The sequence below is a fragment of the Solanum dulcamara genome, chromosome 11, assembly GCF_947179165.1.
Source record: "Solanum dulcamara chromosome 11, daSolDulc1.2, whole genome shotgun sequence".
In the NCBI taxonomy this organism is placed as follows: Eukaryota; Viridiplantae; Streptophyta; class Magnoliopsida; order Solanales; family Solanaceae; genus Solanum; species Solanum dulcamara.
The window spans coordinates 60,916,354-60,941,845 of NC_077247.1; the positions used below are offsets into that span (position 1 = coordinate 60,916,354).

At 33.6% G+C, this 25,492-nt stretch overlaps 3 protein-coding genes across 4 annotated transcripts; 2 read left to right on the forward strand and 1 right to left on the reverse strand.

Moving 5' to 3' along the window:
- The first annotated feature begins 4,415 nt into the window (after window positions 1-4,415).
- On the forward strand, window positions 4,416-13,325 carry LOC129872005 (paired amphipathic helix protein Sin3-like 2). Of its 2 annotated transcripts, none has more exons than XM_055946829.1 (22): window positions 4,416-4,658; window positions 4,763-4,837; window positions 5,733-5,933; window positions 6,026-6,206; window positions 6,306-6,404; window positions 6,496-6,669; window positions 6,770-7,052; window positions 7,354-7,490; window positions 7,823-7,898; window positions 7,981-8,201; window positions 8,308-8,462; window positions 8,729-8,850; window positions 8,969-9,223; window positions 9,646-10,224; window positions 10,325-10,407; window positions 10,496-11,095; window positions 11,237-11,334; window positions 11,416-11,554; window positions 11,642-11,794; window positions 11,898-12,061; window positions 12,268-12,379; window positions 12,520-13,325. In XM_055946829.1, the coding sequence occupies exons 2-22, from the start codon at window positions 4,764-4,766 to the stop codon at window positions 12,655-12,657; spliced, it is 4,044 nt and encodes a 1,347-aa protein (XP_055802804.1). In that variant the 5' UTR covers window positions 4,416-4,658; window position 4,763; the 3' UTR covers window positions 12,658-13,325. The 2 variants fall into 2 exon arrangements, with proteins under 2 accessions (XP_055802804.1, XP_055802805.1); XM_055946830.1 differs by having other exon boundaries at window positions 5,739-5,933.
- Window positions 13,326-16,660: 3,335 nt separating this feature from the next.
- On the forward strand, window positions 16,661-18,115 carry LOC129872195 (probable galacturonosyltransferase-like 10). The gene has a single exon (XM_055947086.1). The coding sequence runs from the start codon at window positions 16,733-16,735 to the stop codon at window positions 17,831-17,833; it is 1,101 nt and encodes a 366-aa protein (XP_055803061.1). The 5' UTR covers window positions 16,661-16,732; the 3' UTR covers window positions 17,834-18,115.
- An 826-nt stretch (window positions 18,116-18,941) lies between these two features.
- Window positions 18,942-22,323, reverse strand: LOC129872194 (uncharacterized). The gene is made up of 5 exons (XM_055947085.1): window positions 21,746-22,323; window positions 21,367-21,634; window positions 19,639-19,737; window positions 19,352-19,563; window positions 18,942-19,210 (listed from the first exon to the last, which is right to left on the reverse strand). Exons 1-5 carry the CDS (start codon window positions 22,195-22,197, stop codon window positions 19,135-19,137), a joined length of 1,107 nt encoding a protein of 368 aa, XP_055803060.1. The 5' UTR covers window positions 22,198-22,323; the 3' UTR covers window positions 18,942-19,134.
- Between the last annotated feature and the right edge of the window lie 3,169 nt (window positions 22,324-25,492).

Genomic DNA, 25,492 nt, shown 5'->3' on the forward strand with positions numbered 1-25,492 from the left:
TGAAAAAATGTGAGCACACGTAATAACCTTCTTGCCATTTAAAGTGGATTACAATGACTCTAAAAATATCACTTAACCAAAAACATTCAATTTCAGTTGGTGAAAATCATTTAAATATACCTCATAAATCATCTAATTCAATAGTCTAGAGTAGTTAGTATTATATAATCCGATATAACTAATTCCTCATCACCAAAATTGAAGTATAATTTCAAAAATTAAATATTCAACATAGTCTTGAAGTTTTGTGGCATATCACATAAACTATACACGTGCATGATATTGGTGAGAAAAAATTTGACCACATAATTTTTTTTCTATTTGAGGTGAATTGCATTGATTCTGAATTTATTACATAACTACACGTTGTGGAACTCTCGTAATTGTCATCTATTATAACTTAGATCCATATAGCACAATTTAGCATGATTTAATGACCAATCACAAAAGTTGAAAAGTTTTTGTCGATATAATTTCATAATATTCCGAATTTACAAATGAATGAAAAAGAAGTGTTTTTATATATATATATATATATATATATATATATATATGAATAAAATTATATATAAAGAGAGTGTTCAAGAATTTTTTTCATCTTTAGAAGTTGTATAGTTTAAAGAAGAAAAACTTTCTTCAACACGATAATTTTGAAATGTTGAGCATAAATTCAAAATTTAAATATACAACATAGTCTTAGGGCATGTTTGAACATGCGACACGAAATTACAATTTGAAATCAATTTGATTTAAGGTTGAAGTTTTGTTTGGATATGCAATTTAGATTTTTTAAATTGTATTTTTTCTCATAAACATGAAAATTCAACAAGACGTGAAAACCGACAAATTTTTATGAATTTCTATACAATTATACCAAATGAACAAACCATATTTCATAACAAGATATCAAAATATTTTAAGACGCCACATCATAAATCACATATTTCCATCTTCTTTTTATAAATAAATACATGTTTGTGATTACAAATTTTTAAATATACATAATTTTATAAAATCTATTAGTCAACAATAATATAATATAATGCTTTTACATGGTACACACAATTTCTTCATGTCAAGCATGAGTCCTTCTTCTTTTTTTCTTACAAAATATAAACTTATAGGTTAAGCTTACATTAAAAAATATTTAAATCATAATTTACAAGAAACTCCAAAAAAAAAAAGAGCAGCGTAGCTTCAAAATTCAAATATCTAGCATCGTCTTATTATCTTGCTGATATAACTTCATTGCTTCTATAAGTATAACCTTAAAATTCAAAATATTCAATATCGTCTTTAAGTGTCTGGTAAACATGACTCTAATACATCTCAATATTGCAATATATGTAAAGAAAAGTTTTATTATATATAAATAAAAAACAATCAATCGTAGCATAGGTTGTATTTTTTGGAGTAATAGCTTTTTGAATTAGTATTGTTTCGAGATGAAAAACTTACTTATATGTAATAATTTTACAATGACACTTTCATTGCATAAATCATATGTTTATTGATTACTCAAATGCATGTGTTTGTGTTGTGTAAGTTACTTATGAATATATGTATATCTCGTCATCTCAATTACTTAATGAATTACTTTTTTTCTTTTTTAATGCATTAGTGTAACCAATTTATTTTTAAAATATATGTCATAATTCAATTTGTTGTTAGCTATTGATTTAAGATTAAAGGGGTTATTGTCTCGTTTAAAATGTAAAAGGGGTATTATTTCCTAAACTCAAAATATTAAGGAATAAAGTGGTTTTTTCTGATAACAAATTTGTTAAATGATTTTATAAGGGAGTGAACTTATTGATACAAAATAAAGGTAAATGACTATGAAACATAATTATTGTAGCTGAGTGACCTTTAGAGAATTGAGATATTTACTCCTAATATAACATAAAGTAATGTATTCAAGTACGAAAATTGGAGTTCTTTACATTTCGCACCCCTAACATGTTGATGTATTCATTCATTTAAAAATTTTCTTAATTATTCATCGAGTTTTGGAAATTGATTATATGATTAATTCCAATAAATATAGCAATTTTAATTACTTGGATAATTTTAATTATGACGAGAAAAAATTGTCAGAATAATATTTTTTCGTCTCAAATTATGTGTCATCTTAAGAATTTAAGACAAAAATTATATTTTTTTTCTAACTATACTATTATACTCAATCTTTTTAATAGTGTTTAACTTTCAAAGACATTAATTTCATAGAGGTAGTTAAAAAAACTACACAATAATGTATTTATTGATTTTTTGATATGCCTAATTTTTATAAAGGCAATACTTATTATTAGACGGATAAAGTAACAATAATCAGATAGGTAAATGCGTAGATGTATGTGATTTTCCCGAGGATTGGCAGAGGGCAAGACATTATTTTGTTTGATAACTTTTTTCTTTTTTTATTTGCACCATTTTTAACTGTTTTCTGCTTTACCTTGGGATATTTTAAGAAAAAAATGATGTTTTATTAATTTAGAAGAAAATAAAGATATTAAAGCGTAAATCATTAAAAAGAAAAGGTTTAAGTGTAAATAACCAAAAAAATGCACATGCTAGAGGAGCAAAATGCAAAAAACCTCCAAAAATTGAGTAGTATGACTTTAAAATTTAAATAACTAACATCATCTTATTAACTTCTTGATGTAACTTCATGACATCTAATTTTGCAAATAAATGAAAAAGATATTTTATTAAATATGAAAAATACAATCAATCGTTGATGGAAAAATTCTTTTATTATTATCATCTGATTTCTTAGAGGTATTATTTCAAAGATGAAAAAACTTAATTGTATGTCATAAGTTTATAATGAGGATCATAATTTTAAAATTTAAATATTCAGTGTTTTAAGTATTTTATCTCATATCATATAATTTTATACCAATACGTGTATTGATGAAAAGAGATATGACCGCATAATTTTTTATTTATTTTAAAATGAATAACAACAATTTTATAACTTACTTACTAACAAATATCAATTGTTCTTGTTTGAAATATTAGTAAATCATAGTCAAATGTAACTTAGAATAATATAGTACGATCTAAAACAATCTATTTTTTTAATCAAAATTGATAAGTATAATTTTAAAATTTGAAATATTTAACAGTATCTTAATGTCTAGTTAGCATGACTCCAATTCATCTTAAATTTGTAAAAATAATTAAAGAAAATTCTTTTAAATACGAATAAAAAATAATCAATTATTGTATGAGTGGTACTTTTTGAGTAATATCTATTTTTTTCATATTAATATTAGTTCCAGATGAAAAATTTACTTGTAGATAATAAATTTACAGTATCAATCAAATACTTTTGTGTTTATTAATAACTCAAGCACATTTGTTTGTGTTGGGTTACTCCTGGAAAAAAAATGTCTATTTGGCTTAACTTTTTTTATAAGTTATTTTAGATAAGTTTAGTTAAACAGAAAAAATTATTTTTTGGCATTTATTTTAGGCACAAAATGATTTTAAATTGGTTAGTCAAACACTTAAAAAATCAAAAATAGCTTATAAGCAACTTATAAGCCAATCCAAATGGGCTCTAAGAAAAAGATTTTTGTCCAACTTGATATGCTAGTTCTTATTAATATTATATATTTGTGTCATTTTGATGATATATGTTTAATATCTAGTAAATTACTTATGAATATATGTGTATCTCGTTATTTTAATTGCTCGTGAATTACTTATCTCCTATTTAATGTATCAGTAAAATCAATTTATATGCGCCACGTTGCATAATATTTCGATAAAGTAACAATTATTTGGTCCTGATTCAAAATGATCAGATTTTCAGTACAAAGTAAGAATTTTTGTTTTATTTTTGTCGTTATGTAATTTGGACGCACTCTGTTACAGCTGTCATGAATTTAGTTACCAAACTAAATAAGGAAACACGACTTGCATTAATACGAGTATAAATATATATTATGCCTTACGCGATTAGGGCGCGTGCATTTTATAACCTCCACAGGTTATGACCGACTCTACAAATTACTATAACTACAATAATAAGATGTTAATTCTGCTATAATATTATCGTGCATGCTTTTTCACTTTTACGTAAACTATTATTAGGCTAAACTCTAAACACATAAGATGATTATAAATATAACTCAAATCTTAAAACCTATCAATCAAATTAGGGTAATTGATTGAAAAATAACTCCAGGCATAACAAATTAAAATTTGGGTTCACTCATGAACTTGAAAATGTGTAAACTTGTCACTAATTTTGAGCCCATTTCAAGACTTTTACCTTTTTTGCCCCTCACAACAAAATATTTTGAGACGATATATATGCGCAATAGTCATATTTGGAAGTACACATTTTATGTAACTAAGGCCGCGTTACATACTATATAATAGCAGCAACATTACTTTTATCAATCTATTTTTTTGCCTCACCTCTTCGCCTTTTACCTCTTTGTTTCTCAAACTTGTCTTCTGTGTTGTAGTTCTTGTGAGTCGAAGAGGAGGGAAAGGGAAAAGGCATAAAGAAAATGAATTGAGGAGAAAGATTGTTTTTTTTTCTGATCTAAACCATTGAATTAACTCTTTTGTTTTTGTTGATAGATCTGTTGAGACTCTTGTTTTTTTATCCTCAGAAAATCTGAGAAAAATTTCAAAAGGTGAGTTCTCTTGGAAAATGGAGCAAGTTTTCTTCCTTTTTTTCGGTTTTTTCTTTTTCTTTTTTGATTGTAAAAACTTCTTGTTGATGTTCTGTTTTCTGCAGCATGAAAAGATTGAGAGACGATGGGTATGATAACCCTTCATTTAAGCGGCCATTTGGTTCTTCACGCGGAGAATCGTGAGTTTCTTTGTCCTTGTGTTCATTTGATTTTTTTTTATGTATAACTTGTTTTGATGGATTTTTTTTTGAATTTCTTGAATTCTTGTTAATTCTAGGTAAATCAGTGATTTTCAGTTGCTATATGGTCTGTGATGTGTGTAAATTTGTGATCAGAGCATTTTCTGTTATATCTAATGATGAATTAGAGTAGGTCTTATCATTTCTGTTTATCACTCAGAATTATCAGTCAGATAAAGATTGGATCTTGTTGTGGTTGTTTGGGTGGGTCTTGTTTGTTTTTGGTTTGTCTATTAGTTCATTTTTAGGGCAAAGGCTATAAATTACCAACATAACCACTATTTATTGGTTGTATCAAATCAAGGGATTTGTCAAGTTTGAATGAACTATTAATTTGCTAATTCTTGGTAAATCAGTGATTTTTAGTTTATGTTTCTATAGGGTGTGTGATTTTGTGACTAGAAAATATTTGGATGCCATTTTATGCCTTATGTAGCGTCTTAGAGTACTTCCTATCATTTTTCTTACACCAATCAGAATTATCAGGCACGATTGAGGGTAAAGATTGTATCTTTCCCATATTGCGTTTGTTTGGGTGGTCTAGTTTGCTTTTTGTTTGTCTGTTAATTCATTTTTAGGGCAAAGGCTCTAACTTAGCAACACAACCACTATTTATTTGGTTATATCGAATCAAGGGTTTTGTCAATTTTGAATAACTATCAAAACCTTTTACTTTTAGCCCAAAAATAAGCATTGGTTTAAAGTGGATGAGGGTATAATTTAACCCTATTGGAGCATATGGAGGGAAGAGGTCCGCAACAATAAATTTGACTGGCAACTTTTGGCTGTGGTTCTCTGTTTAATGTTTTTCTTTTTTTCTTTTTCCCGGATGAAGCTACAGTCCATCGCAAGTTCCTGGAAGTGGTCCAGGTGGAGGAGGTGGTGGCAGCAGTGCTGGCGGAGCTGGTGCTAGTAACCCAAAGCTGACAACTGGTGATGCATTGTCTTATTTGAAGGAAGTCAAGGAAATGTTTCAAAGCCAAAGGGATAAGTATGACATGTTCCTTGATGTTATGAAAGACTTTAAGGCTCAAAGGTTAGCTAATTTAATTTGCTTCGTTTCATTTTCATTCCTATTCAGATTTGATGTGGGACTTATTCCATAAGTCTATGATATTTTCTTCACAGAATTGATACTGTTGGTGTCATAGCAAGAGTGAAAGACTTGTTTAAAGGGCATCCTAGGTTGATCCTTGGATTCAACACTTTCTTGCCCAAGGGTTATGAAATAACCCTCAATGATGAAGATGAAGCTCCTCCAAAGAAAGTTGAGTTTGAAGAAGCTATCAGCTTTGTGAACAAAATAAAGGTTACGTTTCTGTTACCTTCCGGTTTAAACAATAGAGGTCTGCCTTTTTCTTCTTTAAAAAACTTTAGTCCTAACTTACTGGGTTATCATTTCCTGCAGACACGTTTTCAAAATGATGATCATGTGTACAAATCCTTCCTAGACATTTTGAACATGTATAGGAAGGAGCACAAGGGAATCGATGAGGTGTACCAAGAGGTAATAATTTTTTGAAATTGGGATACATAGATATTATAGATGATCTTTATGTTTTAATTTTTTGTTACTATTTGTCATATCATATGTGTAGGTTGCCGTACTTTTCAATAACCATCCAGATTTACTAGATGAGTTCACTAGGTTCTTGCCAGATACTTCAGGAGCTGCATCAGCAGCACAAACTTCAATTGGCAGGCCTTCATTCCATCGTTATGATGAGAGGAGCTCAGCTGTTCCCATGCTTAGGCAATCCCACATGGACAAGGTTTTCCTTTTTTGCTTTTCTTTCCTGGTTGTTTTATTCGGTTATTAGTGCTGGTTGCCCTACAACTATACTCACTTCCTTCAATCCGTTGTTTTTGAAGCGCTTCCGTCGGGATAGGATTATTGGTCCTTATGCTGAAAGAGACCTTAGCATTGAGAGGCCTGATTTGGACGACGACAAAACAATGATGAAGTTGCATAAAGACCAAAAGAGACGTGCTGAAAAAGAGAACAGGGACAGAAGAACTCATGATCAGGATTATAAAGAGCCTTATAATGAGAATAATGAAGATCTAAGCATGCAGCATCACACTGATAAAAAGAAATCTGCTCGGAAGGTTGAAGCATTTGGAGGACCTCATGAAGATAAAGATGCCCTGAAAAGTGAGTGCATGGTTACCATTGTCTGAATAGCTGTGTTTGTTGTGCTGCATTAAAACTTCCATCATTAAGGGCTATGGTTTGTGGTAAAGCTGATGTGAAGCCATCTATTTTCTTTGTGTTAATTCATGGTGTATTGCATGGGCTTTTAACTTCCCTAGAAGTTGCTAAATGTTCCCAATTTCTTTTCAGGCGGTTTCACTTTTCATTTTTGGTGTTCTTGATGTATGCATCTTTTTTCAGCATAGACTGTTGATGAGTTCTGATCATTAACCTTTTAATATGATTTGCTTGATCTTGCCAGATATGTATAGCCAAGAATTCAGTTTCTGTGAAAAGGTCAAGGAAAGACTACGAAGTCCTACTGATTATCAGGCATTCTTAAAATGTCTTCACATTTATAGCACAGAAATAATTACAAGGACCGAGTTACAAAGTTTGGTACGTCTATCATGCAATTAGTTAATCCTTTTTGCTCCTATGTGAGGGTATTCTTTGTTTATAATTTCTGCTATCCATGGTTTGCTTTGGTTCCGTTTGGCTTCTCCATACACAGTATTTGTTACTCTGCTGATGCTGCAAAATGGTTCTGATGGTATGCTAGGGCTAGATCCATTTATGCTAAATATATCCTCTCTTTTGACTGGAAAATGGGTCCCCTCCTAGTTGAGGTGGAAAATGAACTGAATCCCTGTTTTACTGGTTTTTGTGGTACTAATATCTTTGAAATAATATACAAGTCAGTCTGGAATTTGAAATCATGCTCATCTCAGGTTGCTGATCTGCTTGGAAAACATCCTGATCTTTTGGAAGGTTTCGGTGAATTTCTAGAGCGTTGCGAACAAGATGGTAAGTCTTGAAATTTCATGATGGGTAAATCTGTTGAGTCACATATATGTGATTACATTCTGATTGGGTTCCTGCTTTACAGATGGATTTCTTGAAGGTGTTATGAGGAAGAGTAGGTGGAATGATGGGCATGCTTCCAAGTTACTAAAGGACGATGGGAAAGACAAAGAGCAGAAGCGTGAAACTGATGGAGCTAAAGAAAAGGACCGATTCAAGGAGAAATACTGGGGAAAATCCATCCAAGAACTTGACCTCTCAAACTGCAAACGCTGCACGCCTAGCTACCGGCTTCTCCCTGATGATGTAGGACATTGATCTATTGGTTTTCTTAATATGATCATAGCTAGAAGAATCTCAATCTCTATGGATCATGTCTTGACACAGATTTGTTAATATCTTTATTCTGCAGTATCCAATACCTACAGCAAGCCAAAAATCAGAGCTTGGAGCTCTGGTTTTAAATGATCATTGGGTATCTGTGACTTCAGGGAGTGAGGACTACTCTTTCAAGCACATGCGCAGAAATCAGTATGAAGAAAGCCTGTTTCGTTGTGAAGATGATAGGTAAGTCTTTTCCTATGTTAAGCCCCCCCTCCCCCCCCCCCCCCCCCCCCCCCCCCCGCGGAATCAATTTCAGAGGAAGAGTCTGACAAGCTATCTTCTGGATATATCTTAAGGTCTATGAGCTCACGACTCCTCTTGTAAGCTACTGTTTTCTTGATAAATAAGGAGCAGTGGGAACAAATCATCTGAAATAGTTCTCTTGAAAATTATCTTTGTGATTTTGCTCTTGCTTTTTGTCAGTGATGATTGGAGTCTTTTAATATCAGGTTTGAGCTAGACATGTTATTGGAGTCAGTGAGTTCAACTGCTAAGCGCGTAGAAGAGTTATTGAATGCCATTAACGATAATTCAATTGGCGGGGCATTCCGTGTTGAGGACCACTTTACAGGTTTGTCAATGTTGACTTAGACGTTAGCAGGCTGCGTTTTCACCATTCAGTGTCAGTCGTTTACATTAAAATACATAACTATATAGCTGTTGATAAACAAAGTTTTTACATTTTGTAGTCTTAAACTTAAGATGCATTGAACGAATCTATGGTGATCATGGTCTGGATACGGTGGATATTCTGCGTAAAAACCCCTCTCATGCGCTGCCTGTTATACTGACCCGCTTGAAGCAGAAACAGGAGGAGTGGACCAAATGTCGCACAGATTTTAACAAAGTTTGGTCTGAGATCTATGCTAAGAACCATTATAAGTCACTTGACCATCGAAGTTTCTACTTCAAGCAACAAGATTCGAAGACTCTTAGCTCAAAATGTAAGTCTAGCATTTGTTTTATATGTGATGATCTTGCTTTGGCAGTGGTCTTTTTCCTCTGTTTCTATTCTTCGTAACTTTTGAGTAACTCTCAGTCTTATGGAGCTGAAAGATGCTATTTCAGCTGATCATTACATCATTTAATATGTGCTCTTCTGACATTACTTTACTTTTCGTTGTTACAAATATCATCAGATTTGAATCTGATTCTTCCAAATCAACGTTTCAAGCTTTGGTTTATCGTATTTTAACTCACTTCATACATGCTAGCCTTTCTATCTGCAGTTTTTCATGTATATAACTTTCTGCCTTTCTCGCTGGAGCTCAGGGATTTCTTAGTTCTGCCTTTCTTTTCCAAGATAGATCCTTCTAGGTCAGTTTCTGTTTCTTGTTTTGTTGACTTTCATGTGTCCGATGAACAGCCTTGCTGGCGGAGATCAAAGAAATTAAGGAGAAAAAGCAGAAAGAAGATGACACGATTCTTTCTATTTCTGCTGGAAGTAGACATCCTATAACCCCAAATCTTGAGTTTGATTATATGGACTCTGAGCTTCATGAAGACTTGTATAAACTTATCAAGTATTCGTGTGAAGAAGTTTGCTCCTCCAAAGAGCAACTAGATAAAGTACTGGGGTTATGGACCAACTTTGTTGAGCCAATCTTGGGTGTTCCTTGTCGTCCTCATGACTCAGAGGCCACTGAGAATGATGTCTTATTGAAGCAGCATGGTCCAAAAGTTGATGGAACTAGCATTGGTGAAAGTGATGGCAGTCCTAGTGCCGATGCTATTACTAGGAATTCTAAACACTCAAAAGTTATCAGCAACAGAGATGCTAATGCTTCCCCCCTGCAAGTAAATTCTTCTAGGACAAGTTTTGCAAATGCAGATGCTCTCCCCAAAGAAGATGGTTTGGCAGTGAATGGTGAGCACCTAACTAGTTCTGATGCAGCTCCTGCTATGGGAGCAGATACTGTTCATGGAAGAGTGGAAATCACTTCAGGTATATATGTACCTCAGCAAGTCTAAACCTGTTCCAATTTCTCAAACTGTTTGTGTTTTTAGCCAAAACATAGAATACCTGATGCTTTTTTTAAATCCAGGATGTGGCACAAGACAGGGTAATGGTGCTTCTGACGATGGTCAAGTATCCAAGTCTAACATCGATAATGTGCCAGCATCAGAGGTATGAGACTCTGAATTGTGTCAATTTTGGTTAGTGCTAATCATCTTTACTACTTATCATTAAGGCACGATTTTTCTTTGTGAAACAGAATGATACTTCAAGATTGATTCCATTGGGTAATGGAGGGTTTGCAGAAGGCTCTACAATTAATGGGTACAATGACGATTCAGCTGATCCCTGTAAAAATGAGAAAGAAGAGGGTGAATTATCACCTAATGGTGATTTTGAAGAGGACAACTTTGTTGCCTTTCGAAGTGGTGCCTCGCACAATGGAAGTGGGCAATATCAAACCAGAGGTGCTGAAGAGATCGGTTCTCAGGATGCTGCTGGTGAAAATGATGCAGATGCTGATGATGAAGATAGTGAAAATGTTTCTGAGGCTGAAGAAGATGTTTCTGGCAGTGAGTCTGCTGCTGATGAGTGCTCTCGAGAAGAGCATGAGGAAGAGGACGACGGAGAGCATGATGAACTTGATGGCAAAGCTGAGAGTGAAGGTGAGGCTGAGGGGACGAGTGAAGCACACTATGCTGGAGGTGATAGCAATGTATTGCAAATGTCTGATCGGGTTTTGCTTACTTCAAAGCCACTTACAAAATATGTGGCTTCACCTGTATATGAGGGAGTGGTGAAGCACCCGCAGGTATTCTACGGAAATGAGACATTCTATGTGCTTTTTAGGCTACAGCAGGTAAGGAGATTCACCTTCAAGTTCAATTTTCTAGTTTGCAGTGGTTAAATCTGAAGCCCCCTTTCAAGCCATTTCTTCTGTGTAATTTTGACATGTGGATGTCTAAGCTCTGTTTTTTTTTCTTCTTTCTCTTTTTTCTAGATTCTATATGAAAGATTATTATCAGCAAAGCTGAATTCAGCATCGTCTGAGTCAAAATGCAGAACTGGAAAGGATACTGGTTCTATTCCCTATGACAGGTAGGTTGCAATTCTTCTTCGCTTGCAGTTATACTAGCCTTGCAGTAACTTTGTTTTTGAGGACAATGGATGTGCTTGCAGATTCATGAGTGCGCTGCATAGTTTGCTCGATGGTTCTGCAGAGAATTCAAAGTTCGAGGATGATTGCCGATCAATCATTGGAAATCAGTCGTATGTGCTATTCACGGTGGACAAGTTGATATATAAACTGGTCAAACAGGTATCCTTGTTCTCCTTTATCTGAATTTGATTTGATGTGCCACAACTAGGTATTCTTAGAATGTAATTTCGTTTATTTCTGCTTCAGCTTCAAACAGTCTCGAGTGATGAGCTGGACTGTAAGCTGCTTCAGTTATATGAATATGAAAGATTAAGGAAACCTGAGAAGTTTGTTGATTCAGCTTATTATGAAAATGCTCATGTCCTCCTCCAGGAGGACAGCATTTACCGGTTTGAATGTGTAAGTTCCTGAGTAGTTATGTCCCTTTTTTTTCCCCTTTTCTGTTGAATATGGTGAAGTTGAAGTGCATTGAAAAACTGTTTTTTTTGTGTGTGTGTTGTAGACGTCTTTGCCTACCCATCTGTCCATCCAGTTGATGGATGATAGAGCTGACAAGTCTGAAGTAGTTGCAGTTGCTGTAGATCCTAATTTTGCAAGTTATCTGCACAATGATTATCTGTCGGTTAAACATGGGAAAAAGGAGTCTTCGGCAGTTCTGCTGAAGAGGTAATTACGTAACAGTCTAATATTTAGTTTAGAAATGCAGTGCATCAGTCTCAAATATTAAGTAGTAGGATATTATGAATAAACTAAGCAAAGATTCTTTTGGAGAGGGTTGGGGATGCACATGAGTCTGCTCTGTGATTGAGTGGTAATTTGACTTGACATCCATTGCTTTCCTTGTCTGATCGTTTTGTTTCCATAATCCACAGAAATAAGCGGAAACGTGCCGACCATGATGAATCAACTGCTTTGTGCATGGCAATGGAACATGTTATTCTTGTAAATGGTTTGGAATGCAAGATGGCTTCAAATTCATCGAAGGTAAATGAGTTATTCTTGTTAACATTATTATGTCTTCCTGATTTCTCGTCCACTTCATTAATTCCCAACTATACTTCTACTTGAAATATTTAATAATAGTTTGCTGAAGATTCCTCCGTTGACATGATAAATCCTTGCAGATATCATATGTGCTTGACACAGAGGACTTCTTTTTCCGCCAGGGTGGTAAAAGAAGAAAAGTTTCAGCTGGTAGATTGTCATGTCCTTACCAGGCTAGAGTTGAACGGTTCCATCGTGTTCTGATGTCATCTTTATGATGATGATACATGGCCTTGGTCAACCTGGATGTTGAACAAGGTTTAGACCATCTCTTTAAAAGTACATTAACATCATGGGATTTAGTGTCACTTCAAAGAACATCTTTTCTAGCTGTGACTCCAACAGGTTTCTATACTCCAGTATTGCTTGGGTTATCGGTCCAACTACTTACTTGGGCAATTGGTCTGATGCTTTGATGGTAGCATTCTCTTGAAAACAACTTCACTCTAAGATACAAGGATTCATGAGTGAGGGTTTCTCAGTTAAAGTGTATATCTTGTGAGCGCATGTGTCAATGGCATTTGGGCCATTCTTTTGTAAATATGGTTTTCCGCCATAAATTGTATCTTGTAAGCTGTGTTACTTGAATCTGCTTGCTTGGGATCACAAAGGAGCCATATTTCGTTTCCTCCTCGGGAGTAAACTCTGTGCTAGTGTCCCTATGAGCTGATCAAGTTTTCTAGCAGCTAGGCTTCCTAGATTATAGTGATAAATTAGTTGAATCTAGTATAAGTGAAAAGGCTTTATACAGTGGGGTTTGTTTGCCCTGGCTTTGTACAGAGCATACATTTGGATTCCTATACCTTTTGCTGAAAAATAGAAGGTTTATTGCCTTATTGACAAATGCTTTTTCATTCCAAATATTCATCTGTTTGTTGGTTCTTTACTTTTTTTACCCTTAGTACTCCCAACATGTATAATACTTATTGGTTTTGACAGCCACATGATCTGTGATGATTCATATGATTTACTTTTTTGGAATTGAGGTGTAGTAATTGTTGACTCAATAGAGGTTCTCTAACTCGAGAGCAATTTGCTCTCGCCTGGGTACAATCTGAAGTGGTAATCTATCACTATTATTACCGAGGATGAAGATGATCTCTCTTTTGCGTTTTGCTTCTTGAGTTTTATGTGGAACAAATCTGGGGGCAATATGGATATTGGACACTAGGCGGAATACTGGAATAAAAAACTGCCACTAGTATTTGTTTGTTTGATGTTTTTTGTTCACTCGATTTGCACGAAAAAAAAATCCAATAGAACATGGCTGTGACCACAAGCTACACAGTCTGTCGAAAGGGACAACAACGAGAAAAATGAACGCCGTGCATTGTTTTTACGGAATCAAAAATGTTCTCGATATTAGAAGTACAACAACAACCCAGTGAAATTCCACACGTGGGTCTGGAGAGGGTAAGTGTACGCAGACCTGACTCCTATCAAGGTAGGACGGCTGTTTCCGAAATATCTTCGGCTCAGTAAAATCATAAAAGAAGTCAGATAAGGATAAAAAGTTCAAAGCTAAGCAAATAACGAAAGCAATCCAGATACAATAGAGCTATCAACGTACAAAAAGTAATAGATTGTAACAGATTGTAACAGAAAACAGACCGCAAGGAATTATAATGCGCTAATACGCCTACTAACAAGGAAGAACAACGAGACTATGAACTAGCCTTCTACCCTAATGTGGGTCCTCCACACTCTCCTATCTAAGGTCATGTCCTCGATAAGTTGTAACTGCGCCATGTCCTGTCTAATTACCTCTCCCCAATACTTCTTCGGCCTACCCCTACCTCTTCTGAAACCATCCATGGCCAACCTCTCACACCTCCGCACTGGGGCATCTGTGTCTCTCCTCTTCACGTGCCCAAACCATCTCAGTCGCATTTCCCGCATCTTGTCTTCCACCGAGGCCACTCCTATCTTGTCCCGAATAGCCTCATTTCTTATCTTGTCGCTCCTGGTATGACCACACATCCATCTTAACATTCTCATTTCAGCAACTTTCATCTTTTGAACGTGAGATACATTCTCGTTATTAGAAGTGATTTAAAAAAAATATTATGTTTGCAATATAATTGTGCAACTAATTGAGAGGTAATTTTAAGTCTGGAAATATTGTTCGGGGCAAAATTGATTCGATACGTGGAAGGAGAGCATTTCTGATTCAATAGGAGGAAAGAGGATATTTTTGAGTCATTTCTAATACGATGAGGACATTTTTGACAAATTCTTTTCTCCTAGCAAAATTTAAACGATTTTAAATTTTTCTTATTTTTTCAATGCAATAAATTTTTTAGAGAAGAATAAGTGAGACGATATTTGATACACATATTAAAATTTGATTAAATTTGAATTTGCGTCTAAAAATTTTACATTGAAAAGTAAAGCGCTTCATGTCAAAAACGTAATTTTATCATAATGAAGTGGAGCAACAAGAATAATAGGAAATTATCATCTCTGTGCACACAGGCATGAGACAAACTGAGCCATGACTTGGATAGAATAATCACAAATTTTAGACGTACATATATAGTTGACAAATAAGAAAAATGTATGCTCCACAATAGGAAATTAGCAAAAACAAATAGTGCTCCAGCCGGGTAATTTTATTTGTTCATATTTAACTTGAACACATTTTTTAAGAAATAATTGATAAAATAATAAATTTACTATATCACTCTTTAAATAAAGTAAATTCAAAATTATGAAAAACGTGCTAGGAATAATAAGATAAATAATTAATTGAGCGCTAAATTATTTCCTGATTTTTTTAAACTAATATAAATAAAAATAAATATCTATTTTTAATATAATCGACAAATAATTTTGTAATTTTTTTAATTTTATTTTTTGTGGTGGGGTTGGGGGACAACTCTTACGAAGAAACACACATTACTTGGTTTGCTTATATTTATTTATCATCTTAAAAATATTTTTTTAGTTTTATTGTTTATTTTAGATGTATTCAGAAAGATAATTATTATTTTTTATATTTATTATTTATTCTTCAAATTATTTTTTAAAAATTTAAACTTATATATTAAATAATATTAATATTTATTATTTAAAACGTACAAAATTAACAAGTAAAACTGTATCGGGAGTAAAACAAAACCACCCCCAGCGTTCATGTGAACTAGTCAGATGTAAATAGAAACGCTCACATATTTTCACTGCACATTTACTTCTCTTCAAATCACACATAAAATAAATGGATTTTTTTCTAATATTTCTCCAAATGTAATTTCTTTAGCTGTTATAATGGATATATAGAATGCAAGGACGAAGGAAGAAGAAGAAAGAGAAAAACTGCAACGGAGGAGACTTGACAAATTTTTATCTAAAGTTTATCAACATTGACTACTAGTTACATAATTTTTAAAAAAATTAAATATAGCTTAAATAATAAAATGAAAAATTATTTACGGAATGCAATTCTTAAAAAGATTTTAACTTCTAAATATAAACCAACACTTTAAGTCAATTTCTTTAACTTCATTATCTAATCAGGTCAGCAATTAGGTTTAATTCTAATTATTGCACGAAAGAAAAAGCGTCAACTTTAAAATTACCATATTAGTATAAATTACTTTGGCATTGATGCGTGGACCGATTCACTGAACCGGACCGAACCTAACACCAAACATTTCACCTTTACGTTCCTCGAAACAACATTAAAGAACCAAATGTAGTTCTAGAAGAATAATAGTAAATTGTAATTATATTTTGACTTTTTTGTCCTATATATCAAGAAAAATAATTTTAGGAAACCCATTATCGTACTATATTCAAGAAAGAAAAATATATCATCCAAATAGAATTGGGAGTACCTTATTCTTATAGATTTTATGACTATTTTAGATCAATATGCTAGGAATTCTTAGTCAATTATACACTTTTTCTCTATTATCCTAATTTATTCGGGAAAAGAAAATATATTGAAAAATCTTTTTACTGTAAATTTAGGATTACTTGAGATCTATATATCAATTATACACTTCTTCTCTATTTACTTATTTTTTTTGTGGGATGATGTGCTAATTAACCTAGAATCTTTCCACAACATATAAAAACATATATTATAATTAATATTCTCCTAACGCGTTTGTGTTTTCCTAAAACTTTTCAAAGTCCCAACACGCCATACGACCAATAAGGCAAATACTCGTCCAAAATCTGAACATCTATATATATCTCAACCTCTCACAAAACTTGAAAACGTGTTTACTTTAACAAACATTCTTTCTTCTTCTTCCCTTCGATTCAAATTTCTTCCCTTTTTTTGCTATGATTCTTTCTAAAAAACTCATTTTTGTTCTGTTTGTGTCGATTTCTGTGCTTCTAGTTCCGGCAAGTGCTATCAGAGGTTTTCTTGAGAAGCCCAGAAATACAAAGAATGATGGGTATTTGAGCTATGTTGAATCTCCAGAGTATCGTAATAGTCAAGAATGCCCAATTTTAGAGTCGAATTTGTTAATTTGTGACCCAAATTTGATACATGTAGCCATGACTCTTGATGTCCAATATTTTAGAGGTTCAGTAGCAGCAGTTCACTCTGTTCTCAAGCATTCATCTTGTCCAGAAAACGTTTATTTCCATTTTGTGGCCTCCAAGGATTCCCATTTTCAAGAACTGAGACAGATGGTGAAGTTCATATTTCCATCTCTGAGTTTCAAAGTTTACATCTTTGATGAATTTCGTGTGAAGAAATTGATATCATCTTCGATTCGTCAAGCTCTTGACAATCCATTGAACTATGCTAGAACATATTTAGCTGAGATTATCGAACCGTGTGTTGAAAGGGTAATTTATCTTGATTCTGATGTTATTTTAGTTGATGACATCCAAAAGTTATGGTTAATTTCTTTAACTGGTTCGAGAATTATTGGAGCTCCAGAATACTGTCAAGCAAATTTCAGAACATATTTTACGGACAATTTTTGGTCTGACTCGAAACTCTCAAAGGTGTTTGAAGGGAAAAAGCCTTGTTATTTCAATACAGGGGTGATGGTTATGGATTTGGGGAAATGGAGAAAAGGGGATTATACTGTAAAGATTGAGAAATGGATGAAGATACAGAAGGAGAAGAGGATTTATGAATTGGGATCATTGCCACCATTTATGTTGGTATTTGGAGGGGAAATTGAAGGAATTGATCATAGATGGAATCAACATGGGCTTGGTGGAGATAATTTGGTGAATAGTTGTAGAACATTGCATCCAGGTCCAGTTAGTTTGTTGCATTGGAGTGGTAAAGGGAAACCTTGGGTGAGGCTTGATCAAAGGAATCCTTGTCCAGTTGATCTTTTGTGGGTACCTTATGATCTGTATAGGCTTGGCTCAATTGATTCTTTTGACGAGCAAGAGCAAAGAGCGATGCTTGTTTAAGCATTACAAGTTAAAACTCTTTCCCGATAATTTTTTGATTCTTTTTCTACATTGGAAAGAAGTGAGAACTTAGATCCAGTGTCAAGTACAGGGGAGATTTTGATGAGTCCCCTGTGAGCGATTTCGTTCGTGTATAAGAGCAAATTATTTTTGTAAAGCAATTATTCTTCCATTATTTTTGTGATTATCAGAATTTTTACTTGATATTTTCTTTTTAATCTTTGATAATATTGTAAGATATAATTTCCCTTGTGAAAATGGTTTCAGCTCCATGATTTTGAAGTCATAATTGGAGTTCATTGAATAGTTAATGATACACATTCTAGGAACAGAGTTTTGTACAAGATTTAGAATTTTTTTTGCCCTTGACAACCTGCCTATTGTATTGGTTCAAGGTTCAATTAAGGAGACATTTGGAAATCAATAAATGGATGGCTGAAGTTTATTGCCACTAATAATCTGCCTATTGGATGAAGATCCACCACCAATATTTATACAATACATCATTTTATGTTTGACATAATGTGTTTACTATTGAATATTAAAGTATTATTTGTGCTTAGTTTCTTCCTCCACAAAATACATTTGTTCTAACTGATGCATCATTTATTTAACATGTTTAGAAAAGATACTTCTTCTGTCGAGAAATATTAATTCTAGATCGCTGGTATAACAACAATAACATATCCAATGAAATCTCATAAATGAGGCTTGGGGTCTAGATCACTTGTATCTTGATACCAAATATAAAATGAAGTTTTGGAACACCTGCCACAATATTAAGATAAACATTACTCTCACTATTCTAACAACGCTAGTATTATAATTCCACCTAACCCCATGAGTCAATAAATAAACCCTTAATTGGTATAGACGACTTTATCAATCAAAGCAGCATTTCCCTTCTTTTTTGGCCAACAAAAACTACTTTTCACCAACCATTTTAAATCCTGTGTGAAGTGTGAACACTTCTATTTCAACCTACACTATCATTATCGTACATTAGATTTGCTAAAGGATTATGCAAGTTAGAATCAACTATCAGCTGCAAACTGCATGCATCATATTGAGTGTACTTGATCAATTTACGCTGTCAAGGAAAAGAGGATCTGAGAAATGGATTTATCATTTTGAACAGTACACCCTCCCATACAATTACTTGCGACTTGCAAGAACAAAATTTTACAGGATATGTGGATTATTCTTATATAAATAACAGAAAATAATAGAGCTAGAAAGAGAAAAAGAGAAGGGGAGTAAAAGAGAAGTAGAATGTACATCCCTCTTTGTACTTCCCAAGCTCATAACAAGCCGACAACACAACTTAGATGCAATCTGTTCTCCAATCCTCTCAAATGATGGCCCAATAACATACACCTGCCAATTACAAAGTTGCTTTATTGACCTACTCATAAGAATTACTTCAGATAAAGCTAGAGGATATCTGAGAAAAGCTCAGACAGTTGGTGACTACAAGGGATAAAGGAATAAATAACAGAGAGATGTCACGTTACTAACCAGAAAAGTAGTTTTGCCAAGTAATCCCGAGAAGTGCCTATTGCATTGCATAATTCGGTGTCACTACTTTGGTAGTCTTTGGCACCACTAAAATTAGGATCTTCTTCTTTGTTAATGTCGTCCTCTTTGAAAAATATTTGCAATATGTTTTGAGTGAGTTCCTTAATAATTTCCTCCACCTCAAAGGATGATGGTCTAGATAGTTCAGTCACCTGTTCCAGCAGAAGACACATCAAGAATTAACCTCATGGGATTCACACAGTATGACATACAAATAACAACAATACCATGTCAGACTCCAATGACCGAAGGTATTCCAGCAAATTATTGTTACTTCCGTTGATATACTCCATTTGCAAATTTTCCTGTTGCTGGGAATGCAGTTCCTGAGAGGAACAGAGAAGGATCAGTATAACATGTAACTGAAGCTTTTACTTGTAATGTCAGATCAAGATCATCAGACAGAAATGCGCCACTCAAGAAAGGGCCAAGAAATCATCAGTTTCGATGAGCAAGTTTGTACCCTATGGAATTCAGTTGTACAACATTTCGTGAGGCTGAACAATGACTAAGAAAATGACACCTTTAAATGGACAATGAGACTAGTACACTGTCTCAATCTTACATACTCAAATTCAAAAGCTCATTTATTGAAGAAACTCAAGAGTACGAGTTCAAGTAACATGATTAGCCAGCGGCTAAATGTTTGGTCTAGGCAAAGATCTGATTTTTCATAAACAAAGCGGAAGTAGCACTATTAATTAAATTATGCATAGATAAAACTTGGTGCTAATCAAGTAGCAACACACTCAACCCCAGCATATTTATAAAAACAACAGGGAGAAGAACGGGGAAGACGTAGAAAACTTCAGCCATGGCTGATGCTATGAACTACCAGATAATATCTTTATCCATATGCCTTGTGTGTTCAGAAAAAAATTTCTTTAACTTGCTTTCAGAAAAGAAATTCTTTACTTGCTCAATCTGATAATGTCCTAATTTGCAACTCAAACATACATGCTGTCTATCAATAAATCATTGACCAGAATATAGAGCCTAGTTAAAAAGAATTTGGGCCCGATTTTCCAATTCAAATCTAAATAGATGAGTTGCAATAAATCTTTCAATTCCTCTATGGACCAACTCTACTAGGCAATTTCCATTTATTATTATCAAAATAATTTGCAACTGAAAATTATTCAATGATTAAGCTCATGCTTCAAGCATGAACTGCAGAAAGCAGGGCTTAGACAGTACTCTTCCAGAAATTTGATTTATGCACAAGTGGAACTTTGAATGATTACTTTCCTAAAATAATGACCTGTAACAAATATAACTGCTAGTAACCTTACTCCATCCACCAACTTTTTTGCAGAGCCAATAATTCATAATTTTAGTAAAATAATTAATAATCTCTACTTTGAGAGCTTAGTAGAAAGAAAATTTACATGCTTAACTAACAAATGTGTAAAGTATCTAAAATTTCATACTAATTAAGTTTTGCACCCATGAAAGCATCCAAATAGCTTTTGGTTTAGACTACTCTTGGCAGTAGAATGCCCATAATGGAACTTATACAATGAAGAGACTCCTAAATGAGGCAAGCACTTCAGCCAAACAAACTTGATAACTTCAGTGGTTGACAACTCTTTCACCTCTCAAATTTAACCCATAATGGAGTAGCTAGTATTCCGAAAATCATCAGATGGACATTTATCAATACAACAACAACATACCAAGTGAAATCCCACAAGTGGGTAACACGATACTGAAGTGGCATATTCAATTAACATATTGAGTTAAAATACTTAGATTAATCCATAAACAAGAGTTGAAATGCCACAAATATTTGTTAATCGATATCATAAACCTCCACACAAACTCTATACCAGATACCAGAACACTGCTGAAGTAACTAAATGTGTTCTGTAACTAAAAAATGACAAGCCAATAGTTCGCAAATAATCAAACACTGATAGTAGCTTGAATAGATTTCAAAAGAGGAAGAATTTCACCTGCTTGACTGATGAGAGTTCTTCTTCTAATTGCTGAACATATTTCAGAGCTTCCGTAGATAATTTCCCAAGAGCTTGAATATCTATTCTCTCTGAATCCGCAGCAGACATATTTACACCAACTCCGCTTTCTCCCCCCTCTATACCCTCGCTCTTTGACCCTGAGCTCACATTCTCCTCCGCTGAGTTGAAGCCTTTCAAATTATCCGACGGGATATCAAAATTTCTAATCAAGGATATCCTGTACTCCGCATTCCACAACGTATAACTACCACCAATTGAACACACCACGACTTATTCAGATTGATCCAAAACTTTAACAAATTAACAATCACTGTTTATAAGTTTGTGCATAAATAAAAACTAAGAGATTAGGTACCCGGTAATTATAGAAGAAACAATGAGGCGATCGAGAGGGCGTTTAGAAAACCGAACAGTGACTGAGAATTGATCTGAAGGGAGCAAGCCTAACATAGTAGAAATCGTCTGTTTCATTGAGTCCTTAGCAGCATCAGAAACGCCTTTGGATATAACAGATGTGTCTAACGGTTCAATTCTCTTGAGCATATTAGCTATAACAGAGAATTCGCTGCCGAAGCCAGATTTCCTGGTGGAAACGAAGTCGTCCGAAACACCGCCGCCGTCTACGCCGGAAATAAGGCAGTTGACGGACGGACGCCTTCTGCTGGAAGCGGAAAGAGAAGGAAGCAGCGGACGGATGAGGAGGTGGTGGGTAAAAGGAGGGGGTAGGTGGGGAGGATGTTGCTGTGGCTTCAGTGAGAGGTCTGCTAGACGAGATGCGAGAAAAACTCTAGCTGAGGCGGCAGCCATTAAAGACGGAGATTCTTCTTTCTTTCTCCTTCGTCTATTTTATTGTGTGGCTTTCGATGCCTCCGGCGAACTTCTCACGTCTTCCTTCGATTCTCTCTCCCCCTCATCTTTCATTTCATCCCACCCAATTCGTTTTCGTGTTTTTGTTGGCTTGTGAATTGATTGACACTATGCCCTTGATTTTTCATTGATTTACGGATTCACCATTCTATTTTGCCTGGTTGTGAAATCCTTCCAGAGTATCTTTGAAAAACTGGTCACTTTCTTTCAGTGACGTTTCGACATAAAAATCCTGAAATTTAAAATAAATAAAAAATACTTCCTTCATTTTAATTTGATGAAATTTTTAAAAAAATTGTAATCTTAAAATAAAAATAGGTGAAATATACAAACATAGACTTTTTTTTAATGAACTAAAAAAAAGTAAGAAAAACGAATTGTGTATTTCTTTTTAAATTAAAAATTTAAGTTATGTTTGAATATAGATATTAACTAGAGTTATTTTTAGATTTGTGAGAGTAGTTTGAAATAAAAATTAAAAAAAAATCTTTAAATTGACAACAACAATAATATCATACTTAAGTGTAATCTCATAAAGTGAAATATTGAAAAAGTAAAATGCATGCAGATCTTATCATTTCTTTAGATGTAGAAAAGTTATTTTCGATAAACACTTCACTCACGAAAAAAATAATCTAAAGCAATATAAAAAAATAATAATAATAAAATATTATAAACAACCGACAAATTATCCTAAATAGTAATCATTACAAATAAAATGGTAATCAAAAATGTAAAAGAACACATATAATAACCGACAAAAAAAAAACTACAAAATAATATTTGGAAAAAGATTGAAAACTATGCTGAAGGGGCACTTGATAAAAATTTTGCTGCAAAATGGAACCTCACCGCACTAATTTTCATTTGGTCTTCTTACTCATAGCCCTAACAACCAAAAAGGTCCAGCAAACATAGCTGTCTATCAAAAAGTAAATTTATTCAAATATTATTCCATTTCAGGTTATTATAAGTAATTTTTTAACTTTTGAATACCTATAATAAAGGTAATTGAAACATGTCGTACCCTTGTATTAAAAAATTTATACTGACACCTATTATGAAAATTGTTCGATATTTTATTTTCGATAAAATATGTGAATTCATCAAGTTTTCTTTCACTCACCAAAAAAAAAAATCCCAAATTTACTGTTGGTATATTTATGTAAAAAAATATACAGGTAAATAAAAGTGTGATAAGTTTCCATATAGTTGAATTTACGCCAAAGGTAAATTGCTAACTAACTTCGAGAATAATTACTTGCCATAAAATGTTCAAAGTGAATTTTGTGATTAGATTTATTTCTTCTCCTCTATCGCTCCTTGTTTGTCGCTATGGATGGAGTCATATTGAAAATATTCATTATTGATCTTCATATGATGCTATATTATATATTCTCTATAATAATATTTTGTTATAGCAACAAAAAATATTAGGATAATCGAGTTTGACTATATCATGAAACTATGTCCTTGACTTTTGTTTTTGTGAACGATTATATATGAATGTTATTCAACTTTTTGACTATAACTGTCACGACCCAAAATGGGCCGTGAGTGACACTCACACTTAACCTCCTAGGTGGGAGAACCAACGATACAAACCCAAACTAATAAATATAACAATAACGCGGAAGCTTAAATAAATACGTTTTTCCCAAAACCTGAAAGTCATCACATGAAGGACATCTAAATTCTAAAACTAGGTCTGAAAATATCAACACCAGAATAAACAAGTAACATAGTGTGTCCGAAGACTAAGGACGTCATGCCATGACAACAGATTCCATCGCCAGCTAGAAAGGTAACTCACCCTACAATCCGATGAACTGGAGACTGACTAGAACTGAAGTCGAGTCGAAGCCGATGGAAGACTCGCTGCACTCCACAAAATTTAACAAGAAAAAATACAAGTAGGGGTCAGTACGGGACAACATGTACTGAGTAGGTATCATCGGCCGACTCAAAATAGAAATCAATATACATAAAATAATAGTGGGAAATCAACAACAACACTTAACAGGTGGCAACCAATGAACAATTACATAACCAGTCAACAATATCAAGATCACACATGAGGACTCAAGCCTCCACATCACACTCTTTTGAAATATGAGTTTTTTGGAGATTGGGTAGCATTAAGTAATTTTAATTTATTTCCCTTTAATATTACCGTGTCAGAGTGTGACACCCGATCCAAATATATCGTGTCGGAACGTGACACCCGATCCAAATATACCGTGTCGGAACGTGACACTCGATCCAAATATACCGTATCGGAACGTGACACCCGATCCAAATATAATTAATTTATCATTCCTTATGATTATATTCCACTTCATTAACAATATTTCATCAAGCCTTCTTTATTCAAGGCACCATTTTTGATAGGGCAAGTTCAAGATTATGGATTTCATGGCCTCGGGATTTTAGACCAATCACAATAACATATCAACCATCCAAACCACAACAATTAAATGCGTAGTAAATTTCACACACTACTCAATGAATATCAATCACTATTAAGAGTCTATCTATGATATAGAATAAAAAACCATAACCTACCTCAACCGAAGAACCGAATCCAAGCAATCTAATTCACGAATGTCTTTCCTTTCTTCAAAGCCTCACGTTTCCAATCTATCAATTATACAATATTCATAAGTAGACGAGTTCGTGTATATATATATATATATATATATATATATATATATATATATATATATATATATATATATATATATATTTACTCTAGACCCAACAACTCACCCAATCCTATTATCAATTCCCTAAAACTCAAGCCTAGGGTTAAGACTTAATTCTTCCGAATTATATAACCTTAATGGTATTCATATAATATAATACAACTAATATTTAATTACCTATCTCCATATATCAAAGCTTGAATTAAGTTTATAATGTGGTACGAAAATTCCATCACATAATCCAAGTTAAAAATAATTTTTCTTGAAAATACAACTATGAAGGACGAGAAGCATATTGGGGAATTAGTTTATTTAGTAATTGATGATATGAACCTACTCATCATTACATATTGATGGGTAATTATTATTATATTACTAACCATTCAGTTTTATGACTTTTCTATCATCAAAGTGCACTGGTCTATTTAATTTGCAAGAAAGTAAAATTGACATATAAGGCAAATCATTTTAACCCAATAATTAATTATATAGAAAAGTAATGATATTGGAGTTTCTATGCACTTTACCTG

Bases quoted from the DNA above. Each gene is read 5' to 3' on its own strand.
- LOC129872195 (XM_055947086.1), top strand. From the start codon at position 16,733: ATGATTCTTTCTAAAAAACTCATTTTTGTTCTGTTTGTGTCGATTTCT.
- LOC129872194 (XM_055947085.1), bottom strand. From the start codon at position 22,197: ATGGCTGCCGCCTCAGCTAGAGTTTTTCTCGCATCTCGTCTAGCAGAC. The intron at 19,738-21,366 runs GTGAAATTCTTC...TGTTCCTCTCAG, and splicing joins AACTCTCATCAGTCAAGCAG to GAACTGCATTCCCAGCAACA. The intron at 19,564-19,638 runs GTATTGTTGTTA...CTGCTGGAACAG, and splicing joins GGTCATTGGAGTCTGACATG to GTGACTGAACTATCTAGACC.
- LOC129872005 (XM_055946829.1), top strand. From the start codon at position 4,764: ATGAAAAGATTGAGAGACGATGGGTATGATAACCCTTCATTTAAGCGG. The intron at 6,670-6,769 runs GTTTTCCTTTTT...TTGTTTTTGAAG, and splicing joins GGCAATCCCACATGGACAAG to CGCTTCCGTCGGGATAGGAT. The intron at 8,851-8,968 runs GTTTGTCAATGT...TACATTTTGTAG, and splicing joins TGTTGAGGACCACTTTACAG to TCTTAAACTTAAGATGCATT.